At 50.5% G+C, this 15,748-nt stretch overlaps 1 protein-coding gene across 1 annotated transcript in view; it reads right to left on the reverse strand.

Moving 5' to 3' along the window:
* LOC144737116 (polypeptide N-acetylgalactosaminyltransferase 18-like) overlaps positions 1-15,748 on the reverse strand; it is a 30,843-nt gene that overhangs the window by 12,977 nt on the left and 2,118 nt on the right. The window contains exon 2 of the mRNA XM_078619810.1: positions 4,257-4,527. Coding sequence (XP_078475936.1) covers positions 4,257-4,509 — 253 coding nt within the window. The 5' untranslated portion in view covers positions 4,510-4,527. The remainder of the gene's footprint in view (positions 1-4,256; positions 4,528-15,748) is intronic.

The following is a 15,748-nucleotide window of genomic DNA, read 5'->3' on the forward strand; positions in this document are numbered from 1 at the left end:
TTTATGTGGTAAAGCTGTCAACAGAAGGTGTGCACCGTACTCATTGTACTTGTGGCAAATGCGATGGTGGGCAAGCAGTTTGAACACCAAATAAATATTGAAAACTCCCAAATACAACTGTCAGCAGTGGCAGAACACGAGTGCCAACAAGGACACTCAATTGATTGTGATAATGTTCAAGTTTTATGAAAAAACTAGTTACTACTTGCCAAGACTAATTAGACAATCTATCGGAATTGAGAAAATTTGGTTTTTACCGTTCGGATAGCTACAGGCTTAGTGCTGTTTTTTCAGCGAATCATCAAATGACACATTGTTTTAATGCATGCCTATACAGGTCAGCATACTTCAATAGGGATGACCGTTGAACAATAACAGGTACGGCTATTTTAGTACGCACAATATGCATGCATAATGTACGTTAATTACCATATAAATAACCCAACCGCAATGGGTACCCATCGTCATTTATATGAATTAATTTACCCCCCCCCCCCCACATTGCTCAAGAAGTGCTCACAAGTGATGCCATCACATTTACCCCTCTTTTTAAGCAATGAAACGGGAGGATTTCTCCACAAATCCGGCTGTCGCCGGATGAAGCGAGTTGTAATTACTCTTCAACACACCGGTGTGCTGTACTAGTCACGAATTGCCATGTTCTGTTCACGTGACAAACCTTACTAATTGGCTGTGTCGGGTGGTGAAGGGTTTAACGAAACATTGATATATTTATGAGGTCTAACCCAATAAAACCTATATTATAGATGATATTGGTCACGAAAGCTTACTAGGGGTTAATCTTAACAACGTTTTTCTGCCAAAAAGGGTTCAACCTAATCTTATTCTTTCATACCCACAACAATTTTTACAGTGACATTTCCATTGGGAGACTAGCCAGAATACATATATAGGCGCCAAGGGTTGGGTTCGAAGCCTTCACATGTGAAACCTAAACAATCGTTATTTTGCGTGCCAACAATCCTCCCAGAAACTGTTATGGGCATCGGTTGCACATTGCAGTGGAATGGGGAGCGGAGATCCGGGGGGGGGGGGGGGGTGCGGGGTTCACGGAGCAAAGAGAAATTAAACAAAAACTCGTCACGACTTTGGGCGGTGAACACCGACCAACCGAGCAGCGACAACGAGTCGACGTGTCCCCGTGCGTGCCCATGGCAGCACCATGCGCGTTTACAGACATGCGCGTGTGTGGATGGCCCGGAAAATGAAACGTTAATATATGTATAATATGTGACGTTTCAGGCAATGACCCTTCTTCATGGTGTGTAAATAGATTGGCGCGGTAGAGAGAGAGTGACCTCTATGAACAGATGGAAATGTCCAGGTGAGAGCCAGAGTGAACTCTACCTTTCTACTGGACATCTTCCACAATTATGGCAACTTGCCCGATGATGCCGGTTGTAGGCACCAGGGAAACGTCACACCGACCACGCACTGGTGAGATGGTATACAGGAGGTCGTGTATTCGATCCCAATCCCGATACCTGCTGTTTATTTGGAGTTTTGCGGTGTCTCTATCTCTCTCTCTCCCTGTGGTCGCGTGGATGTTTTCTCTGGGTCCTCCTCCGGTTTTTCCCTCCACATTTTAGAAACATGCATTGCGATTATTCTGATTATGTTGCTGCTATACATTTCCACGTGGTGATAAGCCACTTTGTTGAGTTATCATTTGTGGCCAGGTGGCCTCTGCAAAATAGTTAATACCTCAATGGGCTTCATCTCGCTAGATTAAAAAAAAATTGTTTCGTTTTATTTCCATCTTTTTAAGTGATATGTTTACCTTTCCTATACTTTTCACTCCTGTTGTGTTTGTGTATTGTGTTTGTTGTTGTAACGTTCTGACCACGTGCCCCTACTGGACATCTGTGACAAAAAGCTTTATAGCTCCTCGGATTCCTCCTCCAGTATTAATACATATTCTGATTCCTCCTCCATTGAAAGAGCGCAAAAAGTGGCAGGACCCTCCTGCAGAGTCTTGAGACTCGCCTGAGGTTCATCTTGGGTGATAAAGTGGAGTGATGATGATAAACATTATAGAAATAATACAATTATTGTGGCCTCTAGCCTGTATATGACCCAAAAACCACACTCCCAAGGCATTGATGCTTCTGGTTAGGTTGTCGATTTACACCACTACCAACTGCAACTGCAACAAACTTTACAGGCTGAATATACGAAGGAAGGCTGTCCTGGCGATAAACAAGCACAATACAATACTAATAATAATTAAGATGAAGTAACTAATAAACGTGTCTTTTTACTGGATGCAGACAACAGCTGGGATGTTTATAGCGGACGTCCATAAATGACGTCACGCGATTTTGGACGATTTTTGACCCCCCCCCCCCCCTTCGACACACGGCATCACAAAATGTCAGACCCCCTCAAATATGACGTCACAAAGCTCTGCCCCCCCCCCCCCGAAACAATAAAACATGCTTCAAATCGCTTTAAACTATTGTCATTGTAGTGCGTATTTAATGTCGCTTGTAGGAGAAAACATTTATTAAAAAGTCTATTTAATTAAGTAGAACGTGTTGTCTATATTTATTTAAAGTTACGCATTTTGATGTGACGTCACATTTCTCAAACGCCCCCCCCCCCTTGTCACACATCGTCACAAATGTCTGACCCCCCCCCCCCCCTAGGTGCGTGACATTATTTAAGGACGGCGCCATGTGGGCTTTGCAAAAACAAACAAAGAATAACGCGCGAATATCTCGCAAATCACAGAGTCACCTGGACTGGTGAGGGTCTGGTGAGAGTCTGGACTGGCGTGGGCATGGACCTGGCAAGAGCCAGAACACTGCATAGGACGCACCAAGGTCAGTGGAGTGTGGAGGGTGGCAGAGAGGAATGGGGGTGGTGGTTAACCTGAGCGGGAGATGGCAGCACGAGATTGCGATCTGCACCCTTGACTTCAGTTCAGTTCAGTTTCAGTTCCTTTATTAGATTTCGCCCGGTGAGCCATTCGGCTCTTGAATCGGGTGCAACCGCAACAAACCAAAACATGGACAAGGAACATCTTAAAATGTTTACGCTCAACAGAAGAATCCAGGAAAAAGCAGCAAAGTGTTCCAGAAAAAGCATCGCATATCAATGCCGCGTGACTTGGTGGAGATGCCAGTCGTAGGGGCATTTAGCGGAGTCGTTGGGGCATGTGGTTAGGGTTGAGTGTGAAGTGAAGTTCACGAAGAGGACAAGGGACCCCCACACCCATAGAGATAACGAGAGGGGGACCCCCCACACCCATAGAGATAACAGGGGGGGGGGGGCATGCCCATTTAGATAACGAGGGCAACACAGTAATTGCCATGAATAAGGGCTATTGCCCGAAATGCCTATTATGTTGTTTTTTTGTATTTTAATGCCACACACAGTGGTGGTGTTGCTATCGACAACCGTGTCGATGTCGTTATTACTGTCTGTGCACCAGCAGTATCACCAACACAACACATGTTGCTTATGTAACGCGATATTGATATATAATTGAAGTCTGCTGTGAATCCCGTCGTCTGAGCGGTAATGGGCCCATCCACAATGAACTCTCCCATATGGAACACGTCCTCCTGTGAGCTCTGCTTCTTCTGATGCTACTGCTGATGTTGGTGCCGATGAACCGGATAACAGGGTGGTCATAGCAGGACGAGGGAGGGGTGCCGCGGTGGCAAGGAGATGTTAACTACCTCGCCTGATATGCAGGAGGTGGTCATCGCATGGATTTGTCTCGAGGTCCTCTGGTTTTTCCCTCCACATTTAGAATTGATGTCTGTTCAGAGTATTTGGCTGCTATAAACTATTTTATTTTACCAGCTAAGGCCGAATGAGATGTAAAGCTGTTTTCAGTAGCGGCCTGGCTATCACAAATTATAGCTCAACGAAGTGGCTTACCATCATCATCATGATCACGTGGAAATGTATACTCTCAATGTGTGACATGTTTCTAAATGTGGAGGGGAAAAACCGGAGGACTCAGGAGAAAAACCCATGCAACCATGGGTAGAGAAAGAGAGAGAGAGAGACGCAAAATTCAAATATACAGAAGGCATCGTCAGGGACGACATCGAACCCATAAGCTCCTGCACACCAGGCGAGGTAGTTAACATCTCCTAGCCACCACAAGTGCCCTACACACTAACATGATGAATCCGCCTTATTGGGTCACCGCAGTCAAGCTCGCCCCACACACACACGTGCAGTGGTGGTCCCACGCCGACTCCGCTAATCGCCGTCACCTTTGAGGATCTTCTCCAACATGGTCTCGATGTCGTTGAGCTGTTCCGTCAGAGTCCCGTCGTTGAGTGTCTCCACCATTGGCGCGTTGGCGACCCTCTCGAGAGAGCGCTGGAGGGCGCTCCCCTCGCGGCCCGTCACCACGTCCCGCGACGTCGTCGTCGTTGTGGAGCCGCGCTGGAACCAGAAGAGGTTCACGAGGCACGAGAAGAGGAGCGCCACACACAGCAGACTCGACCTCCTCGCTACCGCCATGCTGCACTCGGGTGCCTCCTGCGGGGACAACACGAACTCGTGAACTCACGACAGGAACAACGATGCAGAGGGATCGAGTGTTGCCCCCTCGCGCAAGGAATGGGTTTCTCCGGACGATCCGGCTCATTCCCACGTGTAGAGATGCTCGTTAATGAGCTGAATGCATCTTGATATGTAGCTCGATAAACATCATCAGCGTCGTTGCGTGAAATAAAAAAAAATATATATCAGCAGACAATGCATCTGGTCTAACACTGGTGTAGAGACAAGGCCATCGAGAAGGCTGTCCCTGGTGGAGGCCAATCAGTTTCAAAGACGTTGCGAGCATTATCAGGGCATGTCTATTTGCATGTTTTTCACAAGTATGTGTGATGACTTGAACAATGTATCTATTTGGAATTTCGACATCTTCACATACCTTCTGTTTCATTGCTAGAAAGAGTAAAGCCTATTTATATATGTTTCATCATTTTCATACAGGCAAAAAGGTCTCATTCGTGTTGCAGTCTCTCCACATACAAACAATTAAAGCGTTCCTTGACATTCCATCAGCCACACGGCCTTCCTGTGAGTTCATAGCTTCTGCAGCATTGGATCAACACGGGCAAATAACTCTGGACTAGTTTCGACATTGAGTGTCTCATCAGGAGAGTCTGGCTTGTGACTGCGTGAATGAAGGGACGAGAAAGATGCGCTTTCCGCGGCCGTCTGGAATGCTCTTCCTTCCCATATTAGGAAGCCACCGGAGCTATCCATTTTCAAATCATGTAGATTGACAAATTAATTTCTTTAGAACTAATTGTTATGTCTAGTTTGTTGTCCTTCCCCCACACCTCACATGAGCACGATTGCCGACGTACATCGAGACAAATACACAGCCAGTGTCTGGTAGTCCCAGACGCAGCAGGGGGTTAAGGAATCGACGAGTGAGGCCCACTGGAACAGTGACCATGGCGGTAGCGATCGGAGAGCGATCATCCTCTTCCTCTTCTATCCGCACGGATGCTGATGTAGATGCAGAGCAACGACTAAAGTTTCATTCGCGGGCGATCACACCAAGATAATCACGTGATGGGCCAGTGGGTGGTATCATTGCCGTGATGCCTCCTTCGTATTTGTGAATCGGGGCATTGCGACGTGACACGTTGGACTGACTGTTCTGGATAACCACAAGTCGCACACTACGGGAGAGTTTTCCATTTAGTGCATCAGGTATTTGCATCTGCCATGGTTTGTCCAGTGGGTCCGGTTTAGGGTGGACCATGAGCTGCTTCGTGGAAGATCAAACCGAGGCATATTCTGCGTTGGATTTTCGCAACAACGTGGTGTTTGCGAAATATGTTAACCTCATTCAGATCTCCCAAGCTTCATCGGGGGGACAGGGGATGGACTCGCAATAAGATGATCGATAAGGAATCGAGCAGAGCAAAGCGGCGAGAAAACCGGCCAGCAGCAGTCACCCTGCTCCGATTTCTATCACTGGACGATGCAGGACGAGGACTCTGGGTTGCTGTGGCCCAGACCAAACAGCAGCGTTTTAGTTTGAGGCCGAGAGGTGCAGCGCCGTTTTTAAATATCTCCGAGAGCATTCGGCATCGCGGCCACGTAGAGAAGCCGCCGTTGTTTGGCGTTCATGACAACGGTTGTGGCGTCGCATGATAATGGTGATGAGGGTGATGGTGATGATGGTGATGATGGTGATGATGGTGGTGATGATGGTGACGATGATTTTGATGATCACACCTGATCCTCATCAAGCCAACTTACATCCCATCGTCATAATAAACAATTTAACACGTGGAGGCTTTCGCGACCAATATTATTCATAATATAGGTTTTTGGGTCAGATCGCGTTATTTATAAATGTGTCGTAACCCTCCACCACCCGACACGGCCAAACAGTAAAAAAATGTGTCACGTTTTTCAAAGGACAACATAATTCACTTCTTTAGCCCACCGGTGTGCTGAAAAGAGAATCAACAGCAATTTTAAATTTGAGTAGTACGACGTTTCGCTGATTATTACAATCAGCTTCATCGGGCAAGAATGGTGAAGCTCTCCTGTTGCTTCCGGTCTTAAATAGAGCAGCATCATGGTGACGTCATCATTTAATTCAATTCAATCTGGTGCAGTGATTCGAGGCAAAGAGGGGGAGGGTATTGTAATTATATAGATTGGTAATCATTCAATTGTTATTCATTGGTATTTGTTTCCCTTATAAGGAATTGTAATTGTATTTATTTAATAATACGCTTCCAGGCCGCACTAAGCCTGTAGCTGTCAGAGCGATTGAAGTTATTTCTGTTTCTCTCAATTTCAATGGATTCTCTAATAAGTCTTGGCCAGTAATAATTAGTTTTACACAACACTTCAACGTTATCAAAATCAATTGAGTGTCCTTGTTAACAAGCATGCTCTGCCACTGCCGACAGTTGTGTTTGAGATAATTTAATGTTTCTTTGGTGTTCTTTTAATCTTACGCTGATGTTACGTCCCGTCTGTCCAATATAGCATCTGCCACCTAAACAATTAATCCGATATACACCTTCTGTTGATAATTTAGGCAATTCGTCTTTAGTGCCAGATACCAGTTTTTGAATTTTGTGCACTCTACCAAATCTTACTTTAATGTTTTGCGTTTGCAAAACCTGGGCTAATTTGTCAGTTACTCCTGAGATGTATGGTATTTTGATTGTTTGAACAATCTTATCGCTTTCAGCAGTGTTGCTTTGCGTTCGTGATTTGGCCTTCGGTGTTCTGTTAATTTGAGAATTATTGTAGCCATTCTGTCTTAGTGCTTATTTAACATGTTTCATCTCTCTCACTAGACTCTCACCATCTGACACTGTTTTAGCCCGGTGTATGAGTGTTTTGATAATAGACGATTTCTGAGCTGGGTATTGATGTGAATCTGCATTCAGATAGGCATCAGTGTGCGTTTGCTTTCGGTAAACGCTGTGTTATTTTGCCATCAAGGCCATGTTTGGCCGTGTCGGGTGGTGGAGGGTTACGACACATTTATAAATAACGCGATCTGACCCAAAAACCTAAATTATGAGTCATAATAAACAACCAACGCCTCCCACTAGCAAAACCCCCAAAAATTATAGGTGTAACCTTTGACACCATGTTCAGCTTCGCTCAACACGCGCAGAAACGTCCACGCAAAAGTTAACAAGCGAAATAACATCTTACGGGCTTTAGCCGGCACATCTTGTGGTCAACAAAAGGAGACTTTACTCCTAACCTACAAAGCCATTGGACGTCCTATAATCAATTATGCCAGTCCCATTTGGTGCCCAAACCTCTCCTATACAGGTTGCCAAAAGCTTTAAACCGCCGTGATTTAATTTAGTTGTTTTCATTTATTTTATTTTATTTTTTACCCACGTGACTTTACCGAAAAAACCAAAGAGTATGAATCTTTGCAGTCACGAAAGCTTCACATCTCGACTCAAAACCAAGCACTTCGCCTAGCCACAGGATGCTACCTCATGGCGCCCATTGACCATCTCCACTAAGTGGGAGTCACTGCCGTTTTCTTTACACGTTAACTTAACCGACCTTTTCACCTATCCGAATCAAGCACAATCCAGCCAGTTGTTTGACCAAACTTCCCCACGCCGGTCAGTGCCGGTTTGGGGGGGGGGGCACGGTACCCGGGGGGGGAGCGGGAAGAAACCGAATAATCTCGTCTCACCCTTGGCCTGGAGTTGAACTCCGTTGACCCCAGGTTCACGGACGCGGTGAGCTGACCACGACATCACTACTCTGTCCCCGGGATAAAATACCGCAGGTAGAAGACGGGCTCGCGACAGCTTCGTGCCCCCGTCTGACATTTAAAAACCATGGGGAGGGGTAAGTGTGACAAGGTCACGTAGGTAAAGAAAATAAAATTAAAATAAAATATCAAAATAAATCAAATTGTATATTTTATTTTTATTTCATTTTTATTTTTTATTTTCTTTACCTACGTGACTTTACCGAAAGATTTGAAGCATTCGTGACTGCAAGGATTCATACTTTTCGGTTTTGCGGTAAAGTCACGTAGGTAAAAAATACAATTAAAATTAATAAAAGTAAAATAAAAATTCACGACGTTTCGGAGGCAACACAAGCTTCCGTCTTGATACAGCAATCGTGCTGTGACGGTTCCACCTGAAGACGGAAGCTTGTGTTGCCTCCAAAACGTCGTGAATTTTTATTTTACTTTTATTAATTTTTATTTTATTTTTTACCTACGTGACTTTACCGAAAAAACTAAGAGTATTTTCCGAAAGAACCAAGAGTATGGATCCTTGCAGTCACGAAAACTTCAAATCTAGAAGGGGTAAGTGTGGCAAGGTCTTGCGATACGTAGGGGCCCAGTCGGCCATGCAAAGGCCCCGAATCAACAAGACGTACACAAGGAACAGAACACGTAAAGACAACATTATTCGGGAAAAAAATATTCATTAAAAGCGACCTGAGGTCTACCATGGACCAAGCCCGATGCACGCACCTGGCTATCGTATCAATAGAGCAGCATCAGGTTGCGTGACCCACCAACCCCTTTGAGGAAATCCTAGACTGATGGGACCGGCATGAAAGCAAGATGCACGATAACTTAATTGTTTAGCATTGTAACTTTAAATAGTTTAACTTTTATTGATAGTCACTGAGACTGTCTTTATCTAAACGCAATACACGGGTGGAACTTAAATAATAATATCTAGTTACAGCCTACATGCTTATTCTTGGTTCTTTCGGTAAAGTCACGTAGAAGGGAAATAATAAAATACAATAAAATTATCACGACGTTTCGATTGCAACACAAGCAATCGTCATCAGGTGTGGAAACCACAGCAAGAAAATTTGAATAAAGTGGCGGTTTTTTCTTAACGTCAGCACCACGGCAACTGGCGGTTGTGCTCGTTAAGAAAAAACCGCCACTTTTTTACATTTTCTTGCTGTGGTTTCCACACCTGATGACGATTGCTTGTGTTGCAGTCGAAACGTCGTGAGAATGTTATTGTTTATTTTATTTTATTATTTCCCTTCTACGTGACTTCACCGAAAAAACCAAGCATATTAATCCCTGCAGTCACGAAGCTTTAAATAGAAAAAAAAGCCTACATGCTATTTCATATACGGCGTTAAAAAAACATCCGTAGCTATTTCGGATCTCGCATCCCCCCCCCGCCGCAGTTGTGCCCCTGGGAGCATCTCTCTGGCTGGTTTCCCGAGGGTCTCACCCCAAGTGCTGCCCAAGAACTTGTCTCGGGAGGTGATGAGTAATACAAAGATACCCCGTGGAGCTTTAACAGACTGTTGGGGCAAGTGCTGTTAGCGAGCACCAATAAAGGCCGGCACGGCACGCGAGGAGGTGGGTGGCCAACACCACGCCCGGCCGCCTTTGTCTCCCTCGCGGCGATGTTTACGCATCGCACCAGGTAATCATTTTGAGGCTGAGTCGACCTAGGGGAGGTCCAGGACCGGTTCAGATAATCGTCACCGGTGTTGGCCGTGAGCGGGAATCGAACCCGGGTCGCCAGGTTCATAGCGCAGCGCGCTAACCGCTACACTATCACACCCACACACACAGACACACACACTGACATACACCCACAGACACACACACACTGACACACACCCACAAACACACACACTGACACACACCCAGACACACACACTGACACACACCCACAGACACACACACACTGACACACACACAGACACACACCCTGACACACACCCACTGACACACACACACTGACACACAGCTTACGATCCGAAACCCGCGGTCCAATGAACTCGAAACCGGTCCAAGGTTTGGGTCGAGTTTTTATTGTTTTTGCTACATTTAAAGCGACTGCGCTGTCTACACGTATCTCTCTCACGTCCGGAGATGACATTGAGCAAGGCAAGAGCAGCTAAGGGGGCGTGTGGGCTTAATAGCTACATTATCAGTTCAGGGGACATGTTAGCCTAGCAGCTCCACATTATTATCAGCGCATGCGGTTTGGATATTGGCCCAATATTTGATTTGTCTCTCGCTCAGTCACGCAACCTGGAGGCTATGACGGTACACACACACCACGGCTGCTACTTCCTCGCCCCCAATCCACATCGTCGTGATGCCCTCACGGTCTCGAACATTTCACGCTGTGGGGGCCGCTCCGTCTACGAACAGCCACTTACAGCTCCGCAGTGGTGGTGATCCGTTAAAAATCGAATTAATCAATTATTTACTTTCAATAAAAACGTGGAACGTGAATTAAATACATCCTCATGCACAAAAAAAGTGTGAACCCGCGTTTTTAACCAATTCTTGTTGCACTGTTGTTGAAAATAAATCTCATCACGAGGCTGGAAGGGTGCCCCCAACCAGCGGGGGTGGAGGAGGTGGCGTGGCCCCCTCCCACGTCCCCACGCTCGTTACCCCCATTACCCTCGTTACCCCCGTTACCCCCGTTACCCTAGTTACCCTTGTTACCCCCGTTACGCTCGTTACCCTCGTTACCCCCGTTACGCTCGTTACCCTCGTTACCCCGTTACCCTCGTTACCCCGTTACCCCCGTTACCCCCGTTTTCCCCGTTACGCTCGTTACCCCCCATTGCCCCCGTTACCCCCGTTACGCTCGTTACCCCCGTTACCCTCGTTACCCTCGTTACCCCCGTTACGCTCCTGGTCATGGGGGTAATGGTGCTATCCTGTAATCTATTCCTACTGTTGTTGTTTTCGCGTTCTGACCCCCGTGCCTCTACTGGACATCAACACCATCATCAACTCCTGGACATCTGTGTAAAAGAGCTTCATACCTCATCGGATTCCTCCTCCTGCTGCTGCAGTCTAAAATAAACCTTCTCATTCTAACGACGACGCTGGCCGAAGGGGCTCTCTCGACTAGAGGGGAGTTCCAGAGCAACACACGGAGATCCTTGCCAATTGGTGTCTTTGGCCTCCTCTTCCACGGCGGCGGAGGTGGCATTACGACGCTTGTCACGCAGGGGAGCGGCAATGGGGAGGGAGGAGGGAAGGGAAGGGGAGGGAGGGAGGGAGGAGGGGAGGGAAGGGGAGGGAGGGAGGGAGGAGGGAAGGGGAGGGAGGGGAGGGGAGGGAGGGGGGTCACGTTTCCCGAATCCCCGCGTTCGTCCCACCCAGCAGCAGCAGCAGTGGGCACAACCCACCCCACCCACCCCACACCACCATGGTTTGTCTCACGTTGAACTTCGGAGATGCGGGGGAAGGACAACAAACTAAAACACAAAAAGCAGTTTTTTTTAAACAAGTTTTTTTTTAATCTCGGTGATGACTTAAAAGCGCAGAGCTCCCAGTGGCTTACTGATATGGGAAGGAAGAAGTGTTCCATACCCAGGACCGGTTCAGATCATCGTCACTGGCGCTGGCCGTGAGCAGGATTCGAAATTGGCTCGCCGGGTTTGGAGCGCGGCGTAGCGCTCACCCCTCCCACAGCATTCATTGTATATACACACAGAGCCACACACACACATCATACACACCATACACAATACTCACACAACACGCACACCATACACAATACTCACACAACACGCACACCATACACAATACTCACACAACACACACATTATACACAATACTCACACACACACACATTATACGCACCATACACAATACTCACACAACACGCACATTATACACAATACTCACACAACACACACATTATACGCAATACTCACACACACACATTATACACACCATACACAATACTCACACACACACACCATACACAATACTCACACACACACACCATACACAATACTCACACACACACACACCATACACAATACTCACACACACATTATACACAATACTCACACACACACACCATACACAATACTCACACACACACACCATACACAATACTCACACACACACACACCATACACAATACTCACACACACATTATACACAATACTCACATATTATACACAATACTCACACAACACCGCATTCGCATCATTCGCGATCGAGTTAAGTTGCATCATGTATTTCTAAATGTGTATTTCTAAATGTGTAATTATTATAAAAGGTGTGAACCTCTACTTGGCTTCAAAGCTTTTGTAGACTGCTGACTTTGTCAAATGTTACCCGACAGGTTATCACCAACGTCGAGTTGCAAGTCCACGGATCGAGCATAAATAATTCAGAACGCGACGGAGTGGATGACAACGAGATTCTCCAAATGTTATTCAATCATCGGGAGCCGTTGCAGGTGCTGCGCTTGTACCGAATTAAGCCGCGAGATTGCGTGCGTCTCTTTGTCTGTGTGGATGTTGAACTTTTTTCACACCCTACGTAGCCAAGCCGTGCGAGTCGGGGGTGCGATAGTACGGGGGGGGGGGCAGCCAAACCAAGTAAACACAACGAGCCCTTCTCGACGGGAGTGGCGTGAAGCAGGGACGACATCGCAGGGGCTGCGCCTTCATCATAATTAGTCGAATTAAATAAATAATTGCTCGAATTAAAAACGTGATTAGTCGTGGCGGGTGGCGGGTGGCGGCCACTCGCTGACAAACACAATCGTCTCGCTCGACGAGGAGGGACGTGAACCAGCGAGGACATCGCTGCGCCACGTGCTTGGAGAAGTCACCTTCACGGTCACGTTCGGGTCGCGATCCCTCGCACGTCAAAGTGACTCTGAGACCCGTTAGCCTCGTTAGACTTGCCGATATCGCTACTACCACCCACCCACCCACACCACGCTACCACCACCACCCATCCCACCCACCCCACGCTACCACCACCACACCACCCACCCACCCCACGCTACCACGCACCACCCACCCCACACCACGCTACCACCACCACCCACCCACCCCACGCTACCACCACCACCCACCTACCCCACGCTACCACCACCACCCATCCCACACCACGCACCACCCACCCCACACCACGCTACCACCACCCACCCACCCACCCCACGCTACTATCATCACCCACCCCACACCACGCTACCACCCACCCCACACCACGCACCACCCACCCACCCCACGCTACCACCACCACCCACCCCACACCACGCTACCATCATCACCCACCCACCCCACGCTCCCACCACCACCCCCCACCACGCTACCACCACCCACCCCACACCACGCTACCACCACCCACCCCACACCACGCTACCACCACCCACCCCACCCCACGCTACCACCACCCCGCACCCACCCCACGCTACCACCACCCCGCACCCACCCCACGCTACCACCACCCCCCCACCCACCCCACGCTACCACCACCACCACCCACCCCACACCACGCTACCACCACCCACCCCACACCACGCTACCACCACCACCCACCCCACACCACGCTACTATCACCACCCACCCCACACCACGCTACCACCACCCACCCCACGCTACCACCACCACCCACCCCACCCCACGCTACCATCATCACCCACCCACCCCACGCTCCCACCACCACCCCCCACCCACCCCACGCTACCACCACCCCCACCCCACGCCACCACCACCCACCCACCCCACGCTACCACCACCCACCCACCCCACGCTACCACCACCCACCCACCCCACGCTACCACCACCACCCACCCACCCCACGCTACCACCACCACCCACCCACCCCACGCTACCACCACCCACCCACCCCACGCTACCACCACCACCCACCCACCCCACGCTACCACCACCACCCACCCACCCCACGCTACCACCACCACCCACCCACCCCACGCTACCACCACCACCCACCCACCCCACGCTACCACCACCACCCACCCACCCCACGCCACCACCACCCACCCACCCCACGCCACCACCCACCCACCCCACGCTACCACTACCACCCACCCCACGCTACCACCACCACCCACCCACCCCACGCTACCACCACCCACCCACCCCACGCTACCACCACCACCCACCCACCCCACGCTACCACCACCACCCACCCACCCCACGCTACCACCACCACCCACCCACCCCACGCTACCACCACCCACCCACCCCACGCTACCACCACCACCCACCCACCCCACACTCCCACCACCACCCCCCACCCACCCCACGCTACCACCACCCCCACCCCACGCCACCACCACCCACCCACCCCACGCTACCACCACCCACCCACCCCACGCTACCACCACCCACCCCACGCTACCACCACCCACCCACCCCACGCTACCACCACCACCCACCCCACGCTACCACCACCACCCACCCACCCCACGCTACCACCACCCACCCACCCCACGCTACCACCACCCCCACCCCACGCTACCACCACCCACCCCACGCTACCACCGCCACCCACCCACCCCACGCTACCACCACCACCCACCCACCCCACGCTACCACCACCACCCACCCACCCCACGCTACCACCACCCCCACCCCACGCTACCACCACCCACCCACCCCACACCACCACCACCCACCCACCCCACACCACGCACCACCCACCCACACCACGCACCACCCACCCACCCCACGCCACGCACCACCCACCCACCCCACGCTACCACCACCACCCACCCCACGCTACCACCACCACCGACCCCACGCTACCACCACCACCCACCTACCCCACGCTACCACCACCCCCCCACCCACCCCACGCTACCACCACCCCCACCCACCCCACGCTACCACCACCACCCACCCACCCCACGCTACCACCACCCACCCACCCCACGCTACCACCACCCCCCACCCACCCCACGCTACCACCACCCCCACCCCACGCCACCACCACCCACCCACCCCACGCTATCACCACCACCCACCCACCCCACGCTACCACCACCACCCACCCACCCCACGCTCCCACCACCACCCCCCACCCACCCCACGCTACCACCACCCCCACCCCACACCACGCACCACCCACCCACCCCACGCTACCACCACCACCCACCCACCCCACGCTACCACCACCCACCCACCCCACGCTCCCACCACCACCCCCCACCCACCCCACGCTACCACCACCCCCACCCCACACCACGCTACCACCACCACCCACCCACCCCACGCTACCACCACCACCCACCCACCCCACGCTACCACCACCACCCACCCACCCCACGCTACCACCACCCACCCACCCCACGCTACCACCACCTCACACCCACCCCACGCTACCACCACCCACCCCACCCCACGCTACCACCACCACCCACCCACCCCACGCTACCACCACCTCACACCCACCCCACGCTACCACCACCCACCCACCCCACGC

Source organism: Lampetra planeri, chromosome 64, assembly GCF_965212315.1.
Source record: "Lampetra planeri chromosome 64, kcLamPlan1.2.h2, whole genome shotgun sequence".
In the NCBI taxonomy this organism is placed as follows: Eukaryota; Metazoa; Chordata; class Hyperoartia; order Petromyzontiformes; family Petromyzontidae; genus Lampetra; species Lampetra planeri.